At 42.3% G+C, this 25,042-nt stretch overlaps 1 protein-coding gene and 1 pseudogene across 6 annotated transcripts in view; one reads left to right on the forward strand and one right to left on the reverse strand.

Annotated features, from left to right (window-relative positions):
• Positions 1-824: 824 nt before the first annotated feature.
• Positions 825-25,042, forward strand: part of CNNM2 (cyclin and CBS domain divalent metal cation transport mediator 2) — a 113,681-nt gene continuing 89,463 nt past the window's right edge. For all 5 annotated transcript variants that reach the window (XR_013814781.1, XM_079794261.1, XM_079794263.1 and 2 more), the window contains exon 1: positions 825-2,616. Coding sequence is in view for 4 of the 5 variants with exons in the window: in XM_079794261.1 (XP_079650387.1) it covers positions 996-2,616 (1,621 nt within the window). In the remaining variant the exon portion in view is untranslated. The remainder of the gene's footprint in view (positions 2,617-25,042) is intronic.
• LOC307113035 (ATP synthase subunit gamma, mitochondrial-like) lies at positions 7,401-8,296 on the reverse strand (annotated as a pseudogene). The gene has a single exon. The product of its transcript is annotated as an ATP synthase subunit gamma, mitochondrial-like (transcript).

Raw genomic sequence — 25,042 nt, forward strand, 5'->3', positions numbered from 1 at the left:
CAGTAGATTATTTGGAAGATGGGGAAATTGCTCAACTCTAATCCCACGCGTTGCACACCCTCCGGGGGTTTGGAGCACACATGGAAAGCGTTGCAGAGCACCCAGGCGGCCGGCAGGTGGCGGCACCTGACCGCGAGCTGCAGAGTGCGCGCGTCCTTTAGGGGAGACGCGAAAGGCTCCAGAAGAGCTGGTCAGTGCGGGGCTGGGGCCACCCGGCCGCCGCCAGTCTCGGATGGAGCGGCGTGCAAGACTAGAGGAGGGGGACGCGGCCGGTGCCCCGGCCTCATTCTAGGCTAACGTGCATCTTAAGCCGTGCCTAGTGGGCTGCTGGGGCAGGACGGCGCAGCCCTCTCTCCACTGGCACCGAACACTGGGGCGCTCTCACCCGGTGCAGCGAGCAACCAGCCGCCTCGCGCCTCACGACTTCAGTCCAACCGAGTTAAACCAAATACCGGGTTCTACTACTGAGGCTCCTCAGGGAACCGCGAACCCGCGGACCGCCCCTTTTCATTGGCCGTCGGACGGGAGGCCCCGCCCCTCTCACACAGCTCTCTTCTGTGACTGGCTCTCGGGGCCGGCTGGCCACACCTCCTCCCCTCGCACATACACAAGAGTCACGCGCCTTTCAGTAGGAAACTTGGCGTGCTGAGGAGGACCGCGGCCCTCAGCTCCCCGCCCCTCACCTTGCCATTGGCCCGCGGCTCGGCTCGCGACCACGCCCCCATTCCAGCCCCCTGGCTGGGAGGGCGGGCGCCCGCTCGTGAGTGGCCGGCCAGCCTGCCTCTCGTGGTAGCGGCTGGCGCTTTCTCCTCCCCCTCCCCGCACCCGCGAGCCTCCAGGTTCCTCAGCCGGCCCAGGCCGGGTCAGTGTCAGTCAGGGAGGCGGGCTGCTGAGCACTGGGTGCAGACGCTCCATTGCAGTCTCGTCCAGGGGCCGGCGCCTGCACTCGCGCCGCCGGGTGGGAAGGATGAAGCCGCAGCTACAGCAGCCACCCTATGATTGGCTGTGGCTCTTGTGAACCCGAAGTAAAGATGGCGGGCGGGCAGGCAGTCGCCGCACTGCCCACTAGGAAGATGGCGGCGCGCCGCAGCCTCAGCGCCCGCGGCCGGGGGGTACTGCAGGCGGCGGCGGAACGGCTGCTGCCGCTGCTGCTGCTGAGCTGCTGCTGCGGCGCGGGAGGCTGCGCGGCGGCGGGCGAGAACGAAGAGACGGTGATCATCGGGTTACGGCTGGAGGACACGAACGACGTGTCGTTCATGGAAGGGGGGGCGCTGCGGGTGAGCGAGCGGACTCGGGTCAAGCTGCGGGTGTACGGGCAGAACATCAACAACGAGACGTGGTCCCGCATCGCCTTCACCGAGCACGAGCGGCGGCGCCACAGCCCCGGCGAGCGCGGGCTGGGGGGCCCCGCGCCGCCGGAGCCGGACAGCGGCCCCCAGCGCTGCGGCATCCGCACGTCAGATATCATCATCTTGCCCCACATCATTCTCAACCGCCGGACCTCGGGCATCATTGAGATAGAAATAAAACCGCTGCGGAAGATGGAGAAGAGCAAGTCCTATTACCTGTGCACGTCGCTGTCCACGCCGGCCCTGGGCACCGGCGGCCCGGGGTCCGCGGGGGGCACCGTCGGGGGCAAGGGCGGCTCCGGTGTGGCCGGGCTCCCGCCGCCCCCGTGGGCTGAGACCACCTGGATTTACCACGACGGCGAGGACACCAAGATGATCGTGGGCGAGGAGAAGAAGTTCCTGCTGCCCTTCTGGCTGCAGGTGATCTTCATTTCGTTGCTCCTGTGCCTGTCGGGCATGTTCAGCGGCCTCAACCTGGGGCTCATGGCCCTGGACCCGATGGAGCTGCGCATCGTGCAGAACTGCGGCACCGAGAAGGAGAAGAATTACGCCAAGCGCATCGAGCCCGTGCGCCGGCAGGGCAACTACCTGCTGTGCTCGCTGCTGCTGGGCAACGTGCTGGTCAACACCACGCTCACCATCCTGCTCGATGACATCGCCGGCTCAGGCCTGGTGGCCGTGGTGGTCTCCACCATCGGCATCGTCATCTTCGGGGAGATCGTGCCCCAGGCCATCTGCTCCCGGCACGGCCTGGCCGTAGGAGCCAACACCATCTTCCTCACCAAGTTTTTCATGATGATGACCTTCCCCGCTTCTTACCCAGTCAGCAAGCTGCTGGACTGCGTCCTGGGCCAGGAGATAGGCACCGTCTATAACCGGGAAAAACTGCTGGAGATGCTGCGGGTCACAGACCCCTACAACGACCTCGTCAAGGAGGAGCTGAACATCATCCAAGGGGCGCTGGAGCTCCGCACCAAGACGGTGGAGGACGTGATGACTCCCCTCCGCGACTGCTTCATGATCACCGGCGAAGCCATTCTGGACTTCAACACCATGTCGGAGATCATGGAGAGCGGCTACACTCGCATTCCAGTGTTCGAGGGAGAGCGCTCCAACATTGTGGACCTCCTCTTTGTTAAAGACTTGGCCTTCGTGGATCCGGATGACTGTACTCCCCTGAAAACCATCACTAAGTTTTATAACCACCCCTTGCACTTTGTTTTCAATGACACCAAGTTGGACGCTATGCTGGAAGAATTTAAGAAAGGTGGGAAATTTTGGTATCTTTCATTGGCTTGCTCTTTCTCTCTCTCCATCCTCCTCCCTGCTTGAGTCCTCAACCCTCAGACCAACCCCCCAAGGCGAGTTGACCGGAATTTCTCCTCTCTCTTAATTACAAAGTTTGAAAGGGTGGCAGGGATTGGGGGATGGGTTGAACTAGTCAGCGCTTCTAGGTTCTTTGAAAAGCACAAGGCTGCCATCACTTGCTTTTTCCCACATAAAAAAACACAGGCTTCCTATTTTTCTGTGCATGATACTCTTCCGGCTCTCTGGTCTCCGGTGCTCTGCTGCATTCATTGCCGTGGCTCTGAGTGGGTAGACGCAAGGAGGGGGCCCCCGGCTAATGTCATGCTATGCCATTAGGTTGACATGTACTAATCGCAGGCATTTGGTAAAACATTTAAATAGCTTTTCTAAACTCAATGCAATCCTTTTCTTCCTCCTTAAACATTCACTGACGTTTCAGAGATTGGAAGTGCCTTTTCAATAGCTTCTGTGCCTGGTTGCCCGGTGACCTGTGGGGGAAGGAAAATTGAGGTCTGTCTGTCTGCCTTTGATGCTAGGGGGATGGGATAAACCAGTATCACCCCCCCAAAAAATATCATTCATTTGGATGTGACTTGCCTTAGCTAGAAAAGAGGTTGTTGTTGTTTTTTTTTTTTTTTAAAAAAAAACCACTAAAGTTCTTTATTAATATATAACTTGGAAAGACTAGAGGTAAGTTAACCTTTTATGAGGCTATAACTTGTCTAGCATTCTTCACTCTTTGTTTATATTTACCTGACACCGAATAAAATTTCCCAAGTCAAGTGTGGTTTTGGCAGAAAACTATAACCTTTAACAATGGGACGAATCCCTTTTATTATGGTTTATTTATTCCTTGAGTTTTTCTGATGTAAACGTGTTCTTTTTCACCTTGACCACCTGGTACGTTAAATTGCAGTATGTCTCCAAGTCAGCATCCACTGTTCCGGGGGATTTTAACAGGGAAGAGAAGTGCGGAGTCTGAGGTGCTTACTTTTCTTGCATTGTGGTATTTTGTGTGTTTGTTTGTTTTACCATATAATGTACAACTAAATAGCAAGTCATACCATTATTACTGAAATTCTGCCTTTAAGAAGTTTCCATTAAATAGCTTGTGTCATTATTTGAAAACCAAGGGATGTCGAGTTTTTAAATTGCTGTGATGCTAGTGCATATGCACATATTAAAATGTCTATATAAACTTTAAAAACCTGATAGTCCTCAAAACTAAGTTTTCCTTCTTCAAATAGAATTTTGATCACAGATAGTGGTCTCTCCACTGAAAAAGACCACGTGTAAGGGGGACAGCTCACTGTATGTGACGGTGATCTCAACACACTTACTGAGTGTGTGGTTGTCCTAATTCCATTTTCCTGCCTGAATGGGGTCCTCTCTGGAACGGGATCACATTGCAGTAATTTTCAGATAAAGGAATAGAGCAGAATGTGCTTCTGAGATTGGTAATTTGCATTTAAAAGCAGGAGGAGATTCTTCTGGGTTCTTAAACAGTAAAAAGAAACTGTCCATTATCTCTAGGTGACAGAGCTTCTTTTGGCCATGTCATTATTCTTTCACTGCCGAGTTGTTAATTAGACCATCTAACCAGTCTCTTCTTTCATTTTGTAGTAATATCTGTAATACAGGAAGATATCTTTAAATGCTTGAAAATGCCTATGAAATACTTGATTTTCTTTCTATTGTTAAATTTCCCAATATTGATACAGAGAATTTATTCTCTGTTTTTTTTTTATTAAGAACTTTTGCACATCTGATGGAGTGATAGCAGTGTGTACTCTCTGCAGAAGCCTTTAATTCGCTTATGTATCTTTTTTTCTTTGAGAATTTAGTTCTTTACCTCACAACTCATTAAAGCCTGCTCCTAATTAAAAATTTCAAAATTGCATTTTTGTTGAAATTTGGTTTTGGTTGTCCTTGAACAGTTTTCCTGACTGATTTATTTTCACGAGGAACTCCTCTCACCACCCCCCCCCGCCCCCCCCAAATGACCTCTCAGTATTTTTGAAATATATTTCTTAAGTAATTGAAGTAGTAATATTTTCTCTTGAATTCTAGAAAAATAATAATGCACAAGATTTTATTTTTGTCCTTAACCAGAGTAATGTACTTAGTCAAGGAGATAGTACAAGTTAAAGGTACATTCAAGCTAGTGGCATGTTTGGAAGAATGGAAAAAGTTGCAGTTGGGAAATTTGAGCCATGATCTTAAAAGGGTAGAGTGGGCAGGTGTTACTTAAACTCTGGGAATAACTGATTTTTCACCTTTTTTTGATCTTTTTAAAAAAATATGTTTTTATTGATTTTTAGAGCGAGAGGAAGGGGGAGAGAGAGAGAGACAGAAACATCTATGAGAGAGAAACATCCTCTTGCCTTTTGCACGTCCCCTAGTGGGTTGCCCTCAACCTGGGCATGTGTCCAAATCAGGAATTGAATCGTTGACCTCTTGGTTCAATGGGTTGATGCTCAATTACTGAGCAACCCCAACCAAGCTCTTGATCTTTTTTGATGAATTTGGTCACTCTAACCTTACTAACAGCTGTGTGTGAGTTAAAATATTTCACCTGATTGTTTTCTTCTTCATTTTCTAACTCAATTATGAAACAGTGCAAATAGTCAACTGTTGTTTTTCTCTATTGAACAGTGGTGTGTGGGTTGGACTTTTTATGCTTCTCTTTCTCTCTTTCTCCTAACAGTACCAACTATTAACTCCCCGAAACTGGTTAGATCATGAAAATTGTCCTTCCTAATGAAGAATGTCTGCATTGAAGCCTTTCCTGTATATAGTTGTACGTTATTAGTCTGAAGTATTATTTACTAAGGAGGGGGGAAGTTCCTGTAATGTGAAAGAAATGAAAAACTACCTTTTTATGAGTATATGTGAATGTCTTTTTTTCTAATGATTAGAACTTTTGTCTGGCTGCCAAGAAACTCAGCTTTACTTGAGGTTGAAAGACGGTAATCATGCTAATTTTACAGCTAGCTTATTATTATTGCTTATTTCCTCTGTGCCAGGTATAAGGCTGAATGCTTTACATGAATCACCTTGTTTAAATTTTGTAATAACAGTGTGAAGCATTATCTCCATTTTACAAATGAGGAAGTCGAGGTTTAGTTTAAATGACTTGTTCAAGGTCACACAGTAATTTGTTGATGTGGGATTTTAACTCAGGTCTGTGTGACAGGCAACCTTGTGCTCTTAACCACACTATTATGCTGGCCCCCTGGATCCTGCTTTTACATTTCTATTTTAATTGAGTGTAAGGTTTGGTCAAAACATTGCCTCAGAGCCTGTTGGGCGACAGACCGAGAAATGTATTTAAGCATATGTCTGACTTTAAACTCAATGCTTCTGTGATGTTGTACATAATAGATGGTGTTCCCACTTTTGCCATTAAAGCAAATCACTTTTTGTCCTGTGTGCTCCTACATGTAACTAATTAGTATTTCCACGTCAAGCATCAAGATGCATTTGGAACATGGTTGATACTAACCTAGAGTACCAGTGTGTATTGCTTTAAGGGGCTACTCTGCACTGTTTTCCTAATAGCTAAAGTATGTGGTAATGTTTTACTCTTAGTTCTTTATCTGTTTTTGTGGCAAGGGTGATTCAAACGCCGTTGTGTGTTTTAATCTTGATTTTATTTGCATTTTTTGTAGCCACCTGTATGGTAATTGCTCACCCATGAGCATCCTTTGCAGCTCTGCCCCTCTGCACTCCATGCAATCAGGCTTTCTCTCTTTTTCTTTTTGTTAGTTTTGTTACTTATAAATTTAAATAAGACAATACAAGTAAATCCCACTAGAAGATTATGAGAATTTTAGAGGAGTGGTCTATGGTGTAGCAGAAGGAAGGGCTAAATTAAAGACTGCTATCTTTGTGTGCAGAAAGCATTCTACAGGCTTTGATTTACCTGATAAAACCTTCCTAACATATTGGGGACTCTTAGCCACCTAGTTGTCTACACCGATGAATTTGAAGCATTAGTAGCCAGTTACTGTTCTTTTGTTTTTTACTTTTAGCTTTGAAACAGTTGCATTCCAATATTACAGAGCAGTTTTATAGCTGCTAGGGACTTAGCCAGACTGTTTTCTAGCTATTTCTTAGCTAGGAACAGGTGGAATAACCAGATAATGTTGTTCTTCAAGGGAAGAATGCAGTATATAGTTTTCACTTAAAATATTAGGTGTATAATTCTCTCTTCCTATAACACAAGTCCTTCCATTTTAATGTGCTGAGAGTTTAATATTAAGAACTTTTGTTTTCACCACCAAATAAAGTATTCCACTTGCCTAGTATCTAGGAGAATGTTTTCATGGGTATTTAAAAGGTATGAATGGTATTGGGGTTGGGAGATGGGCATATTTGTTAATATGTTTATTAATTTTGTCTAATAACACATGCTAACCATTATAGTTGTGCATGTTTTTAGAACATCCTTATGAAATATCCAGATACTATAGAATCAGAGCTGGAAGGACAGGTAGTTCAAGGATCACCTAGTCTAGTGTTGGCAAAACTTACCAAATGATAAGAATTACTCGAATCACTTTTTTCTTCTTATTGTAAGTTGTTTATTGTAAGATAATTTACAAATATCTTGTTGTCCTTAGTAATTTAAGCAATGGACCAATAATTTCTTCTGACCAGGACAGCAGTAAGCTAAAAACAAAATCAACTGGCTGAATTTTCCTCCTTTACTGCTTGTCTGAGGATGAAACTTGATTTTCATTAATCCAGAGCTACAGCACCAGAGATGTTTCAATTAACTCCTTTGTGATGACAGCTTGACGGGTGTAGTTGAAAGTCAAAGTCAATTTGCTGATCAAGTCAAGACGCATTCTTGCTCGCATTGCCCATGGCTGTCATCCTGGCACTTTGCTCACTTATAGTGGATTCCTTCAAGAACAGTAGATGAGGTTGGTCAGATGGTGTTCCTGGTAATTCTGCAGCCCGTCAGCATCAATGTCATCCTGGATACTCATGCTCTCAGCACTTGCAATGAATGGTATTAAGGGAAAGGAGGGGCTTTTCTTCTGTCTTGTAGGAGATGACAGACCTGAATCAAAGATGATAGACCCTTCATCAGATTCATACCCAGAATTTAGTAATTCCAGGGCAATGACTGACACATCTCTAAAAGTAGGGAGTTTTCTTCCCATTTCTTTGAATGTCAGCACAAACTGGTCAGAATGAGTCCTATGAAGTATACCCCTAATTTTATCACCACTTTCAACAATCTTAACTTCTTTCCTGGCTCACAGCATAGCCATTACACTTTTCATCTGTTTAGCAACCCCTCTGACTGAGGACACACCAATAAGGAGCTGTTTCTTGTCTTCAGGCACCTTAATATTATCCTTTCATACAGAGCCCAAGATCGTGTTCCCTGCACTCGAGCTGCTTTCAACTTCCTTTCAGCTCGGGCATATTTTGCTGCTGCTACCATTTTTATAGATGATAATTTCCTGGATGTTTTTGATTGACTTTAGTCACCTGGTAATTTCTTTCCAAGTTGCATATTTCGAACTTGGATCCATTGCGGTTGCATAGCCTGTGCAAAGACCCTCATCGACACCCAGGAAGAAAACACGGTGGTACTGGCCCCTCACTTGGATCAATTACTAAGTATAAGGTCCTAGGCCTCCTTCAGGGACCTCCTGAACATTACAGAATCTCTAGGGAAGGGGGCTTGGAATCCAGATTGTTAATAGTTACCTCAGAGTAATTCTTATGATTAGGTGAATTTAGGAAACATTGGTCTAGTCCAGTGGTCGGCAAACTGCGGCTCGCAAGCTGCGGTTTGCCGCTCTGTTGACTATTGAGTTTGCCGACCACTGTCATATACTACTCTTTACCTCCTTGCACACCATATGCCACAATTGCCTAATCCTCACAGCTTCCAACTACACGGTAACATTTAGTCTAGTCCAGTGGTCGGCAAACTCATTAGTCAACAGAGCGGCAAACCGCAGCTTGCAAGCCGCAGTTTGCCGACCACTGGACTAGACCACCTCTTCAATAAGGAAAGTAGACCCTGAGAAGGAGAGAATGTTAAATGACTTGCTTAGGGCTACCCACCTAAGTAGCAGCATCAATAGGACTGGAACCCACATCCCCGAACTGACTCTAGATGGGAGTTTTTTCAACTCTGACAAGCAGGCCTCCTGGCCCAAGTTGAAGGTACCTGCATCACTGAAATGATCTGTGTCATTGAAAAAGCAAATATGCAGGTTTGCCGTTGATTTTCTTGTGATTTTGATGTCAGTATTTTTGATATCTTGGATTCAAGACATCTTTGACAGGCATTTTGTTACATAGATAAGTTTGATTGTGTGAGCTTGTTTTATTTTTAGCTTACTTTGAGTTTTTTTACTTTGCTGAGATCAGATTAGGAGGGTATTTTAGGAAATATCTAGATTTCTTGAAGCCTCAGGTAGTTAAATGTCAGATACTTCTTTTGAGTTAACTTGTTTTGGATATTCTTGAATCATGAGTCATTTTATTTCTGGTTGTTTCTTCTATGAGAGTAGTGAAGATTGGATTTGGGACTATAGGCTGCAACTTCTTTATCTCTTGTAATTTTTGTTCACATGCAAGTCTGTAAAATTTCCATTGAAATACTCATCAAAGCACTTGAAGTATGTGTCCCATTCATGCATCTATGTGCCCTTTTCCCCAAGCTTTTTATAATGTAACCTAAATTTTTCCAGAGAATCATGTCTGGTTTTTGGCGGTTATTTGTGTTAATAGGATCACAGAAGCCCCAGCATAGCCTTTTAGGTCTGGGGACACCATAATTAATTACCGTCTCTGACTTAGTATGCTCTGGATGAAACAGGAAAATACTTTGTACTGCTTTTTCTCTGGGTTTTTATGGGGGTTGCATACCACCTGCCCCCTCTCATACAGGGCCCCAGAATTACTTAAATTCTGAAACATTCCAAATTACTATGAAGGACCGGTTAATTTTAATTAGTATCAGCAAACCTAAACACAATTTAAAATATCATTAATCAGGAAAACCCAAAAAACAGATTGAACCAATATAATATTTTATGGTTCGATTTGCTTTTGAATTTAAAAATTTAAGAACAAACCTCTGGACTCTAATTAGATATTTACTTTAGTTACGTATAAAGTAGCATATTTCTGAAGGACACCCTTTCCTCTAAATGCATGTATTTTATTGGTATAGTCAACTTCAACTTCTATAAGATTTGCTTGGCATATGAGGAATATTTGTTAAACTAAATACATGGAAATGGCCAATTATGATTGAAAACAGTTTAATTTAGTTTTGTCTTTTCATCTTCTTTTTCTCAGAATGAGCAAATAAGAACCCCCAATCCTACCAACACAGAAAAGGAGAGACAATAGAAGCAAGCATTCTGTATCATTATCACACAGTGACAACTCCAGAATGTCTATTTAGAGGGATTTTATAGGGATGGCGGGCTTTGGAAGGCAGAGCCCTCTATAGAGGATATGTTTATTAGGTTGGCTGTGGAGATAATGGGGGAGCTAATCCTCTCCCTATTTTATATTAGTGCTACCATTGATCATAAATACTGCTGTAATGCTGGTGAGATCCTCATTTCTTCAAACTTTACATCTCCCTTGCTGTCAGACTTAGATCGGAATGTTTCTCTTTTTGAATTCACATCTTGTGGGAAGGATACCACCTGTTAATACAAAGATTAAGAAGCCCGGCTGGCGTGGCTCAGTGGTTGAGCATCGACCTATGAGCAGGGAGGTCATGATTCAATTCCTGTACCTGGGTTGTGGGCTGGATCCCCAGTGGGGGACGTACAGGAGGTGGCCAGTCAATGATTCTCATCATTGATGTTTCTCTCTCTCTCTCTCCCTCTCCCTTCCTTTCTCTGAAGTCAATAAAAGTATATTTAAAAAAAAAATGTTACCTTCCTGGATCTACTTTGGATAAGTAATTTATCCTCTTTAAGCCTCAGTTTTATTCCATAGTAAAGTGGTATATTTTCTAACTTATAGGCTAGTTTGAATTAATGTGATAGTGGATGTAAAAATGCTTCTAATAGTACCTGGCACCAGTGCTCAGTTAACCATTATTTTTGTCATGATAATTCTATAGGCTCTTCATTGTGCTTGGTCTTTCTCTAGAGATTGCTAATCAAGAGGGACGCCTTGGCCCTGTGTGCTCATAGTTGTTATGGATGTTGAAATCTCAAAAGTGGCTATTGGTTAAAAGGTTTTACTTTTATTGTGATTGAAATGTAGGCTCTGTTTCTTTTTTAGCAGTTGCTGTTACTTGACAAGATGACCACAAGTATATATATACTGGAGGAAAACAGAACTTGATTGATTATATGTTCTACCCACCTTAGAGTAAGAATATTGAGTTTTAAAAAATTCTTCATTCTTCTTAACTGTAAGTGACTGAAAATGACAACAAAGTTTAAGAGAAATAGAGCAAGCTCATGCCCTTGAATAACCAAAATTTGAAGACTAAAGGAAGATCTCAAATTACCTGATAAAATCTTCTAACACTGATTACATCAAAAGCACCAAAAATGGTAATGTCTAACATAGCAAGTTTTTGTTGCTTATGGCAATGTAAATTTGTAATACTTTTGGAAGGCAACCAGGAGTCATTAAAAACTAGTCCTTTGGTTTAGTACTCTCCCCCGCCCCCTGCCTCCCCCAGCCCCCTGGAAATCTTAATTCAGGGATATAATTCAAGGGAAGAAAAGAGCTGTGCTGGCTTTTCGTGTTGCATGTATACAACATCAAATATCGTGAAAAATTGGGAAGACATATCTAACACTTCAAGGCAGAGCACAGAGAGCAAGAGTTAAGAAAATCATAAATGCCAGCTAATTTCAACCATTTAATGATAATTTTGAAGGCCATGTAGCAATATGGGAAAATTTATACAGATTATTTTGCATGGTCTGGGCTTCGGCTGTTTGGGTCTGGGCGTGGCTCTTTGGGGCTAGTCTCTGCCCTTCGGGACTGGCTTCAGCTGTTGGGGTCTGGGTTCTGCTCTTTGGGCTAGGCTCCACCCCTGGGATTGGCTTCAGCTGTTCGGGTCTGGGCTTTGGCTCCTCTGATCTGGGCTGTCACTCTGGGGCTAGGCTCCACCCCTCGGGACTAGGTTTGGCTGTTGGGTTCTGGATTCAGCTCTTTGGGGCTAGGCTCCCCCCCAAAAAAAAAAAAAAAAGTGCAAATTTTGTAACTTGAACCACTGATTTAGATATTTAAATGAGATTCATTATATTTAGATGAAATTCATCCTGTTTCCTTAGGAAATATGAAATATTTTGTCATAATGTAGCCATGCTGTCATTGGTGGCATTTTATTTCCCTCATCAGAAAGAATCCTGGCCCTAGCTGGTTTGGCTCAGTGGATAGAGCCGGCCTGTGGACTGAAGGGTCTCGGGTTCGATTGCGGTCAAGGGCACTTACCCAGGTTGCCGGCTTGATCCCCAGTAGGGGGCGTGCGGGAGGCAGCTGATCAATGATTCGCATTGTTGATATTTCTTTCTCTCCCTCTCCCTTCCTCTCTTAAATCAATCTTACCTTATAATAGACAAATATGCAAATTGACCGCACCTTCGCTACGCCCAAGCCACGCCCACTAACCAAGCCACGCCCACCAACCACGCCCACCAGGAAACCGTTGCAGGGACGTTGGGGTGTGGCGGAGGCTTTCCCGGCCTTGGGCACCAGCGGGGAGCCTGCACCAATCGCAGGAAACCACTGGGGGTCGGCTCCTGCGATCGGTAGCAGGGACGCTGGGTGCAGCTGAGCCCAAGGCCACCGCCAGGGGCCAAGCCCCGACCCTGAAAAAGGCAGAAGGCGGTGGCCACAGCCAAGGCCTGGGTCCCCGGTGCCAGCAGAAAACTGGTGCAGGCAGCCAGGTGAATGAAGGTCTATTGCACGAATCTTCGTGCAAACGGGCTACTAGTAAGAATATATTTTAAAAAGTAAGGAAGATTCCTTAGTGTTTAGGGCAGGCGTCCTCAAACTACGGCCTGCAGGCCACATGCGGGTGTTTTTGCCATTTTGTTTTTTTACTTCAAAATAAGATATGTGCAGTGTGCATAGGAATTTGTTCATAGTTTTTTTTAAACTATAGTCCAGCCCTCCAACGGTCTGAGGGACAGTGAATTGGCCTCCTGTTTAAAAAGTTTGATGACCCCCGGTTTAGGGTGAAATAGGAATAGCGTTTTAAAGCCCATAAAAATGCGTGTGTGCGCACATGTGTGTGTATAACAGCTTGGTAAAATTAATTTTGTATGTGAAAAAAAAGGAATTCAGGTTTTTGAGTTGCATTTGTTTTTAAAACACGTTATTAGGTGGCAAAATGCCAATTTGTTTACATTTGTATCTGGACTGCCTGGAATGGAGCTGTTTGATCCTTACTGATTGTCTTTATTAAATAAAAGATTGGCAAAGTAGTTGAGTTTCAACTAGATTTGTGCTTTTAGCATAAAGCTGTACTCCCCTCTTATTCAGACTCTGGAAACTGATGCTTCCTTTTTATCTATAGAAACCATCACTGTAAACCATCAATGGTGATTATTAAAAGGAGACGAAAGAATGTTCTGGAACCACCCATGCTTGAAGCTCAGTAGTTTCCAGACTACCTAATACCTTTTGCTAAAATAAAATAAAAAACAAACATTTATCTTTGATGAGGATCAGGTATTTGTTTTTATTATATTTCTATAAAATTGTATATCTATTATACATCATTTCAGATAAAAAGATATGATTTTATTTTTTTCCCACAGAATGTTTACAGAAACTTTATATTTATTTATAGGATAAGTTAGCTGTCATTTAGGCATCTCTCCTAAAGTCTGTTTTTAAAGGATATAAAATAATAACATTAGATTTTGCCCCTATTTCTTTATCTAACTTCCCAAGAAAACTAAGCATATTAGGAAGAGAAATTGATGTTTGCTTTAATTACAAACAATATTGCTCTTAAATTGTCCCATGCATATTAGTCAAATGAATTTATTTGTTCAGTTTCTTGATATCTAAAGCAGTATAAAAATTTTGGCATGGTTACTCTCCAGTGAAGCTTATCAGTTGACACAGAATTTCCAGCCAGCGTTTAAACATAAGCCTCTTAAACATGAGTGGATAGCTAATATCTCTGGGTGTCGTTTTGTTTTAATTTATTATTATTTATTGGATGTTTGAAAAGAGCCTCTAATAGTCTCATAGTGAGACTAAAACAGAAAAGAACTTTAATTGACTTAAGCTGGTTTAGCTCACATTAGCTAAAATCTAGCAGTTACTACCAGTTACTACTTTCTCTGTGACCTCTTAAGGCCACTTACCAAACCAGCTGTTAGCAGCAAATGTGAAGATTTGCTGCCTCTTTATACATGGTACCGATGGAATCTTTCCTGTACTCATTTAACCCACAAGGTTGTTGAGGCTCCCACCTAGGTTGAATGTTGTAAATATTTCCTTAAGGCTTACTTAGCCTCACGTGCAGTTCAGAGGCTAATGTAGGTATTTCTAGTCGAGTTTTTTTTTGTGTTAGGGCAGTGGTCGGCAAACTGCGGCTCTCGAGCCACATGCAGCTCACGACCCGCGGTTTGCCGCTCTGTTGACTAATGAGTTTGCTGACCACTGTGTTAGGGAATCTCTATTTTTCCTTTCTCAGTTTATTACAAGATTTCTTAAGGAATAGGTAGTTACTACTCCCTTTTTCTTGCCCTGGCATCGTCTGTTATCCTCTACAACCTGGCTTCATACTTGTCACAACCAGTGACTTCCACTCTTGCCAAATCCACATCTGGGTTGTTATCCTTCCTAGCTTCCTTGCCTCTTTTGCTGCTTTTGGCACTAAGGCGAGAATCCCTCTTCTTTCTAGCTTGGTTCTTACCCTGTGCTACAGCATGGTCTTGATTTTCTTATTTCTCTGACTCCTTTTCAATTTTAGGTTCCAGGTTTCTTCTTTCCATTTCAAATTAAGCATTCCCCAACAATTTTTCTTCATCTCTTCCTTCCATGGTCTTTTCCCATCTTTAGAAAACCTTTCCTTACTTATCTTTAATTCCTAAGCATTTACTAAACATCATATAATGAACTGTGTGGGATGCAAAGATGAATTAGCTATATTTCCTGCTCTCAAGTAACTTTCAGTACTTATGAATTTATATTCTTTTTCATCCTGTATTTTATTATCAAATTTACTCGACATATTTTGAAAATGCCTCTTATACATTTTTATTTTCTCTCCATTCCCACTTCTACTACTCCAGCTCCTATTCCCTTTTATTTGTGCCTTGTTCAGTGCCTACTATGTTTTAGGTGCTCCAAAAATCATTTTGAATAAATGAATGAATGAATTTATCTATTTTGATTGTTATAAAACTTCCAAGATGGTTCTCTTATTTTGTCTATTTCATCAAGTGTACCTCTGCAAAGTTGACCTTCCTTAAAAATAACTTTCATCTTAACAGTTTATCAAAAAACCTTCTATAATTAAAATAAGATACTGTCTGCTATGTACTGAACTGTGTCCCCCACCAAATTCATATGTTGAGCCATAACCCCAATGTGATAGTATTTGGAGATGGGGCCTTTGGGAGGCAATTGGGGTCAGATGAGGTCATGAGGGTGGGGCCCTCATGTTGGAGATGAATGGCTTTATCAGAAGAGTAAGAGAGAGAGAGAAAGATCACCCTCTCGGCCATGTGATGAAACAGTGAGAAAGCAGCCATCTTCAAGCCAGGAAGAGGGCGCTCACCAGGAACTGACTTAGCTAGCACCTTGATCTTGGACTTCCCAGCTTCCAGAACAGTGAGAAATAAATGTCTGTTGTTACCATCCATCTATGATGTTTTGTTATAGCAGTCCAAGCCCACTAATACATTGTCTTTTTAGCTATCAAAATAGCCAGGGTAGAAAAAATGATCAAAGCAACATGAATAACTTCTAGATGTCTGCTGTACAACATTGTACACTTAAAAATTTAAGAGGGTAGATCTCATGTTAGTCTTACCATCATAACATTAAATTAAAAAGAAAAGAAGAAATAATAATGTCCAATTTCAAGGCCCATGAGATGTGAACTCCTTCTCAGATTGCCTCTCCTACTAATCCCGACCCCTCTCCCCCCAACTCTCCTCACTTCAGTCACACTGGCCTTCTGGCTGTTTCTTGAGCACTGCAGACACTCTACGCATGTTCCTGCTTTAGGGCATTTGTAGTTGCTGTTCCCTCTCTCTGGAATGTCCTTTGCCCAGGTAGTTTTATGACTTTCTCCCTTCCTCCATATCTTCACTCAGATTTCACCCTGTCTATAGCCTTCCTTTCTAAAATGTCAGCCCATCCCTTATAATATTTATCTGCTCCCTCCCCCCCATTTTTTAAATCTCCTTTACCATATACTATATTATATCTTTTGCTTACTTAATTAAAAAAAAATTTTTTTTGGCCTGCCTTTCCGACCAGAACATATGCTTCACGAAGGCAGGGATTTTTGTCTGTCTTGTTCCCTTCTGTCTTCCCAGGGCCATGAGAGGGCCTGGCACATAGGTGCTCAATAAATACTATTGAATGATTGAGAGGGTGGTGTGTGACAGATACTCTTTACAATATTGATGGTTGTGTTAATTGGTATAATCTTCCTAGACAGTAATTTGGCAATATGCTTAAGAACCTTATGCTTAAACCCCCCCCCCCAAAAAAAAAACAACAACACACCAACATTATGCTTTTTGAATATTCTTTCACTTATTAGCTTCACTTCCAGAAATCTGATATCAGGAATTAATCAGAAATGCATGTAAAACTTAAAACACAGAGATACTCATCTCAATATATTGAAAAAAATTAACTTTTATACTTTAAAAGTTGTGATAAATACACATAACATAAAATTTCCTCTTAACCATTCTTAAGTGTGTAGTTCAGTAGTGTTAAGTGCATTCATATTGTGGTACAAACCAATCTCCAGAACACTTTTCATCTTGCAAAACTGAAGCTCTTTACAAATTTTAACAACTCCCCATTCATTCCCTCCTTCCCCCAGGCCCTGGCAACCACCATTCTACTTTGTCTCTGAATTTGACTACATTAGGTACCTCATATGAGTGGAATCATACAATATTTGTCTTTTGTGAAGGTGCATTTCACTTAATGCCCTCAAGGTTCATCCATGTTGTAGCATGTGTTAGAATTTTCTTCCTTTTTAAGGCTGAATAATATGTATGTGTGTATATATATATATATATATCTCTCTCCTATATAATAAAAGGCCAACATGCAAATCGACTGAATGGTGGAATGACCGGTCACTGTGATGCACACTGACCACCAGGGGGCAGATGCTCAATGCAGGAGCTGCCCCCTGGTGGTCAGTGCCCTCCCACGGGGAGCGCTGCTCAACCAGAAGCCCTGAGCCAGGCTCATGACTGGCGAGCATAGCGGTGGTGGTGGGAGCCTCTCTGTCCTCTGCGGCAGTTGGACATCCCCAAGGGCGCCCGGACTGCGAGAGGGCGCAAGCTGGGCTGAGGGACCCACCCTGAGAGCATGAATTTCGTGCACCAGGCCTCTAGCATATATATACATATATATACATATATATACATATACATATATATACATATATATATATATATATATATACATATATATACATATATATACATATATATACATATATATACATACATATATATACATATATATATATACATATATATACATAAAAGCCTAATGGGCAAATCGATCGAATGGCAGAATGACTGGAGGAACGACTGGTCACTATGACGAGCACTGACCACCAGAGGCAGACGCTCAATGCAGGAGCTGCCCCCAGCCCACAGGCCCCAACCAGCGGCAGCGGCGGGGGGCGGGGCCGGCAAGCAGGTGGCACCAGGCCAGCCAAGGCAGGTGCCAGTGGGGGCCCCTGATAATCCCGCCGGTTGCACTGCAGAGTGGCCCTGATTGCCGCCAGGCCTAGGGACCCTACCCGTGCACGAATTTCGTGTACCGGGCCTCTAGTGTGGTGTGTGTGTGTGTGTGTGTGTGTGTGTGTGTAAAATCTTTTTTTATCCATTCATCCATCGATGGACATGGGTTGCTTCCACCTTTTGACTGTTGTGAATAATGCAGCTATGAACATGGGTGTACAAATATATGTTCAAGTCCCTGTTTTCAGTTCTTTTGGATGTATATCCAGAACTGGAATTGCTGGATTATATGGTTATTCAATTTTTTATTTTTTGAAGAACTAAATATTTTTAAAAATAGCAAAAAAATTTAAACAATCTAATAATCCAGTATGGAGGAATGGTTAAGCAAATCTGGGCAGGTATATAAAATACAACCATTTAGAATAACATTTATAGAGTTTTTAATAACATGGGAAAATTATTATTTTAAGTGGAAAGAGAAACATGGTTTCAACTATGTTTTTAAAACTACATAAAGGACTGTTAGGAAATATACCAAAATGTTAATAATAAAGATGGGTTGACTTTTATATTTATCTTATACTTTCCTGTATTTTCTAAATTAAGTAGACGTTACTTAGTTTAATGAAGGTTAAATCTTTTTTTTTTTAAATCAAGAATACTACATTATAAAGTACCTTCCTCCCTTAATAATTAATGAGTTATCAATCTGAGGAGTAGCATTTTGAGATTGTATATATATCCTGGACCCCCACAAACTTGTATCCAAAGGCTTTGGCATCATAAAAGTACTAGAGGCCCAGTGCATGAAATTCGTGCACGGCGGGGAGGGGTGGGGGTTGTTCCTCAGCCCGGCCTGCACCCTCTCCAATCTGGGACCCCTCGAAGGATGTCCTACTGCCGGTTTACAGGGATCGGGCCTAAACCGGCAGTCGAAAATCCCTCTCACAATCCGGGACTGCTGGCTCCAGCCACTCACCTGCCTGCCTGCCTGCCTGATTGCCCCTAACCACTCTACCTGCCGGCCTGCTTGCCCCCAAATGCCCCCGCCAGCCTGCTCACCTCCAACTGCCCCCCCCTGCTGGCCTGCTCACCCCCAACTGCCCCCCCTGCTAGCCTGCTCGCCCTCAACTGCCCCCATGCTGGTCTGCTCACTATCACCTTCCCTCTCCACTGGCCTGCTCACCCCCAACTACCCCCCTGCTGGCCTGCTCACTCCAAACTGCCCCCCTCCCTGTCCTGATCACCTTCAACTGATCCCCACTGACGGCCTGCTCACCCCCAGCTGACCCCCCTGCTGGTCTGCTTACCCCCAATGGCCCCTGCCGTCCCATCCTGGCCTGATCACCCTCCGGTGACCCAAGGTCCCAGCCCCTCCTTTTTTTCTTTTTCTTTTTTTTTCAGCGCCTCCTTGAGCAGAGGCCAGGGCCAGCTGGAAGCAATATCTTGGATTTATTTATCTTCTATCATTGAAACTTTGTAGCCTTGAGCGGAGGCCAGGGCCGGCCAGGCCAGGTGGAAAGTGTGGCTTCCTCCATTGCCAGGGCAACCCAAGCCTCCTGCTTGCTCCAGGTCCATGGCCGGTTGCCATCTTGGTTGGGTTAATTTGCATACTCACTCCTGATTGGCTGGTGGGGGAGGCTTGGCATAGCAGAGTGATGGTTAATTTGCATGTTTCTCCTTTATTAGTGTAGATCATTCAGCAAGGTCTCCCTTGCCCATCTTTATCCATAGTAATCTGTTCCTTCTTTCATTCTAGTGTGAAGATAAATGTTTGAGATAGGACGAGATATAGTGAAAATAATTCAAACATCTTATTTTCTAGATGAGCGTTAAATGTAAGATCAGTTGTGTAGTTAGTGACACAGAATTAGCACCTGGGTTTCCTGGTTCTTAATCCAGTGCTCTTTCCAGCTGCTTCTTATTGACTCTGAACCAATAATACAAAACAAATATGTATTACCTCAAATAGAGTATAAATTGTTTGCCACTAGAAAGAAAGCACTTATTAGTTTTTCTTTTCCATTTATTCCTTTATTTATCCAAAAGAAGCCAGTCAGCCCCTTCTGGCCCTTCCAAATCTTTCAAGTCCAGCCCTGCTAACATAGAGCTCTGTGCTCTCACCTCTCAGTCTTCCTATGTGCTTTGGCTTGCTCCATTCTTTCTTTCCTTTTCTTTTTTATTTATTTTATATTTTTAAAAAATTTAAATTTTTATTTATTATTTTGACAAATAAAAATTGTATGTTTAAGATATACAACTTGATGATTTGATATATGTATGCACTGTGAAATGATTACCACACTCAGATTAATTAACATTTCCATCACCTCCCATAGTTATCTTTTTTGTATATGTGCATGGTAAGAATACTTGCGATTTACTCTCTTAGCAAATTTCAGTATACAATACATTATTATTTACTAACTCATAGTCACCATGCTATACATTAGGTCTTCAGAACTTACTTATAACTGGAAGTTTGTATTCTTTGATCAACATCTTCCCTTTCCTCCCCTTCCCCTGCTCTGGTAACCACCATTTTATACTCTGTTACTTTGGGCTCCACATTTTTTTTCATTTTCTTTTAGATTCCACAAATAAGTGAATTCATGCAATCTTTGTCTTTCTGTGTCTGGCTTATTTCACTTACATGAACCTCTGGGTTCATCCACGTTGTTGCAAATGGCAGGGTTTCCTTATTTTTTAAGGCTAAATAATAATATTTTAGTGTGTGTGTGTATAATATTTTCTTTATTCATCTGTTGATAGGCACTTAAATTGTTTCTATGTTTTGGCTACTGTGAAAAATGCTGCAATGAACATGGGAGTGCAGATATATCTTCGACATAGTGATTTTGTTTCTTTTGGATATATACCCAAAAGTGAGATGGCTGGATCATATGCTATATTTTTAATTTTTTGAGGAACTTCAATATTGTTTTCCATAGTGGCTACCCTAATTTGCATTCCCACTGACAGTGCAGAAGGGTTTTCTTTTCTCTACATCCTCACTAACACTTGTTATCTTTTGACTTTTTGATAATAGCTATTCTAACCGATGTGAGGTAATATCTCATTATGGTTTTCACTTGCATTTCCATGATGATTAATGATATGGAGCTTCTTTTCATATACCTGTTGGCCATTTTATGTCTTTGGAAAAGTGTCTATTCAGGTCATTTGCTCATTTTAAAAATAAAGTTATTTATTTTTTTGCTATTGAGTTCTTTATACAGTATTTTGGATATTAACCCCTTATCAGATGAATGGTTTGCAAATATTTTTTTCTCGTTCTGTAGGTTGCCTTTTCATTTTGTTTGTTGTGCAGAAACTTTTTGATTTGATGTAATTCTTCTATTCTTATTATTTTATTTTTTGCTTTTGTTGCCTATACTTTGCGTGTCAATTCCAAAAAATAACTTCCAAGACCAATGTCATGGAGCCTTTCCCTTACTTCCCTTGTCCTTTAAAAATAATGTTTTTATTGATTTGAGAGAGAGAGGCAGGGAAAGGGAGAGACACAGAAACATCAATGAGAGAGAAACATCAATATCTACATGGATAGGCTGCTTCCTGCATGCCCCCTGCTGGGGATTTATCCTGTAACCTTTTGCATGGATAGACGCTCAACCACTGAGCCACACTGGCCTGGCATTCCTTTTTATTTTTTATTTCTATTTATGGTTGAAAGTATTACAGATGCCTCCCTATCCCTCTCTCCCCCCACTGACCTTCTCCACCCTCCTCCCCGCCCCTCCCAGGCCTTCACCACACTATTGTCCATGGGTTATGCATTTATACCTTTTCCTTTTTAAAAAAAATTTATTTTATTGATTTTTACAGAGAGGAAGAGAGAGGGATAGAGAGTTAGAAACATCGATGAGAGAGAATCTTCCATCAGCTGCCTCCTGCACACCCCCTACTGGGGATGTGCCCACAACCAAGGTACATGCCCTTGACCGGAATCGAACCTGGGACCTTTCAGTCCGCAGGCCGACGCTCCATCCACTGAGCCAAACCGGTTTTGGCTATACCTTTTCCTTTTTCAATGCTGCTGAGTTGAGTTGGGATCTGCAGAAGAGGTCTTTACCTACCTTCAGGCTGAGTTTAGGTGCCTTTTCATCCATCATATCACCATGGGGATCTTTTTCCATTTTGGTTATTTACAATTATATTCTCCTCTATTGGACTGTGAGCTCATTGAGGTCAGGAATTTTGTTTAGTTCATCTCGAGGCTTGTTACTTGGAGTACTTCGTCAGTGTTTTGCTTTATCACTGAAGCCATTTCCACTCTGTGGTCACTGATTGCTCTACCATAAAGACATAGTTTTGACTCAGACTTCCAAGTCCCTCTAGTTCTGACAGTTTCCATGAATATTTGATGTATAATGTGCAAGGCAGTGTAGAAAATAGAAAGCTATTTTACATGCTATGCAGGTCCTTAAGCAGCATAGCGGAAAAGTCCTGACTAGTTATAAAAAAGGAAGAGTTAATTGGTGCAGTAGGGAATATTATGGAGTGCTTTAGCAGTGAGAGGATGGCTTGTTCTTAGGACAGTCTCAAAGGAGGCCAAAGGCTGAGGGAAGGGTCAGAGCCTTGCAGTTGGAAGGAACAATTTTGGGAAAGGCATGGAATCAGAACAGTTGAGCACTTGATTTGATTGGCTTTTTGGATTCTTTGCCTTATCTTAGTGCACACATAGGTTGTCTTTGTACATACTGATCGCTGTCCTGGGTTTTTTCCATTTTGCCTTTAGGGATTCCTAGGGTACTTTGTTGTTGTTAATCCCCACCTGAGAATATTTTTTCTCATTGATTTTTTAGAGAGAATGGGAAGGTGTGGGGCGGGGCGTGGGGGAGGGGGAGACAGAGAGAAACATCGATGTGAGAGATACACATTGGTTGGTTGTCTCCCACACAGGCCAGGGATTGAGCCTGCAAACAAGGTATGTGCCCTTGACCAGAATCGAACCCGTGACCCTTCAGTTCATAGACTGGCACTCTATCCACTGAGCCAAACTGGCTAGGGCCCTAGGGTACAATTATTGATACTAATTGAACATCTGTATTGTCAGAAAAGTCCCTTATTGGAAAAATGTCTTCTGTGGAGGACTTTTTAAAGCACCTGTAGTAGCTGTTGTTTCAACCAAAGTATTTTTTAGATAAGGTCTGTTCTCCACTGTTTGTGCAACCCCTTTGAGCCCAGACTCTTTATCTTTACTCTTAGGTTAGATAGGTTAAGCATCAGGGGAAGTACATAAATAATAGGAAACTGATGATGCATTATTGCTTTAATTCTGAATTTTTAGTTGTTTTCTGTAGCCTGAAAGAACTACTCAACTACTCTGATTTACATCTGGGATGGGACTTTAAGCACCAATGAGAAAGGAAAGGGTGGGGACTTCAACAGGGTACTTATTTTCAAGCTATTTACTTTTCAATAAGGAGAAAATTCTGCAACACGCTAACATAAGATACCAACTTGAAGAAAACAATATTGTGAAAGAACTAAATACATGCATTTTTAATATATCAGTGTCCATTAAAAATATGCTTCTGCTTATATTTTGAATAACTATTTGCCAAATGCCAGAATTTTTTTTAAAGCCTCACCCCAGGATATGTTTTTTAAATTGATTTTTAGCAAGAGAGGGAGGGAGGAAGGGAGGAAGAGAGAGAGAGAGACATCGATGTGTGAGAGAAACGTCAATCGGTTGCCTTCTGTATGCACCCAACTGGGGATTGAATCCACAACCTAGGTGCCCTGACTGGGGCAATGAACCCGCAACCTTCTGGTGTATGGGACGCTGCTCCATCCAACTGAGCTACCCAGCCAGGGAAAATGCCAGAACTTTTTGCTCACAGTAATTGTTGGTAGGATAGGAAGTGTGAACCATTAAGGACTTGATTATTTTCCTTATAAATACTGGCTTGCTTTGAACAAGTTTATAGTTACTAACCTCATTGCCATAAATTCCCCAGTTATATGTTTTGTAACCCCTTCTCTGGCATACATATTAATCGTTTTTTTACTGCTTCATAGGTGCTATAATCATTTTACAATTTCCGGGGTTTTAAAATAAACCTATAAAAGGTTCAGTTTTATATTTAATAGCCATGTTTCACAGTGTTCTAAAGCTATAAATAAGTTCAGGCAGGCAAATGCCTTTGATGTGGAATGCCTTTGTTTCTGTGTTTTAGAAAAATGTATTAGTCTTCCAATGTTCCACATTGTGATGATTTTAGATGCTGACTAGAATTTTAAAAATATTTGGAAATACTTATGAAGAAATGTAGAAAAACACTGAAAAAAACTGGTCTCATAATTTTTTTTTATTGTTTAAAGTATTACATATGTCCCCCCCCACCACTCCCACCCCCCACGACAACCCACTACTACCCCAGTGTCTATATCCATTGGTTATGCTAATATGCATGCATACAAGTCCTTTGGTTTGTCTCTAACTCCCCCCACCTCCCCTGCCTTCTCTTTGAGGTTGGATGGTCTGTTCATTGTTACCTTGTCTCTGGATCTATTTTTGTTCGTCAGTTTATGTTGTTCATTATATCCCACATATGAGTGAGATCATGTGATATTTATCTTTCTCCGACTGGCTTATTTCACTTAGCATAATGTTCTCCAGTTCCATCCATGCTGTTGCAAATGGTAAAAGTTCCTTCTTTTTTATAGCAGTGTAGTATTCCATTGTGTAGATCAGCAGTCACCAACCGGTGGTCCGTGGACCACTGGTCGTCCGTGAGGTCCGAAAGGTTGGCGACTGCTGGTGTAGACGTACCACAGTTTTTTAATCCACTCATCTGCTGATGGGCACTTAGGCTGTTTCCAAATCTTAGCTATTGTATATTGTGCTGCTATGAACTTAGGGGTGCATATATCCTTTCTGATTGGTGTTTCTGGTTTCTTGGGCTACATTACTAGAAGTGGGATTACTGGGTCAAATGGGAGTTCCATTTTTAACTTTTTGAGGAAACTCCATACTGTTCTCCACAGTGGCTACACCAGTCTGCATTCCCTCAGCAGTGCAAGAGGGTTCCTTTTTCTGCACATCCTCGCCAGCACTTGTCATTTGTTGATTTGTTGATGGTAGTCATTCTGACAGGTGTGAGATGGTACCTCATTGTCGTTTTGATTTGCATCTCTTGGGTGATTAGTGACTTTGAGCATGTTTTCATATGTCTCCTGGTCTTCTGTATGTTCTCTTTTGAAAAGTGTCTATTTAGGTCCTTCGCCCATTTTTTGATTGGATTGCTTATCTTCCTTTTGTTAAGTTGTATGAGTACCCTGTAAATTTTGGAGATGAAACCCTTATCAGAGATAGCATTGGCAAATATGTTCTCCCATGCAGTGGGCTTTCTTGTTGTTTTGTTGATGGTTTCTTTTGCTGTGCAGAAGCTTTTTATTTTGATGTAGTCCCATTTGTTT

Source organism: Cnephaeus nilssonii, assembly GCF_951640355.1.
Source record: "Cnephaeus nilssonii genome assembly, chromosome: 16".
Lineage (NCBI taxonomy): Eukaryota > Metazoa > Chordata > Mammalia > Chiroptera > Vespertilionidae > Cnephaeus > Cnephaeus nilssonii.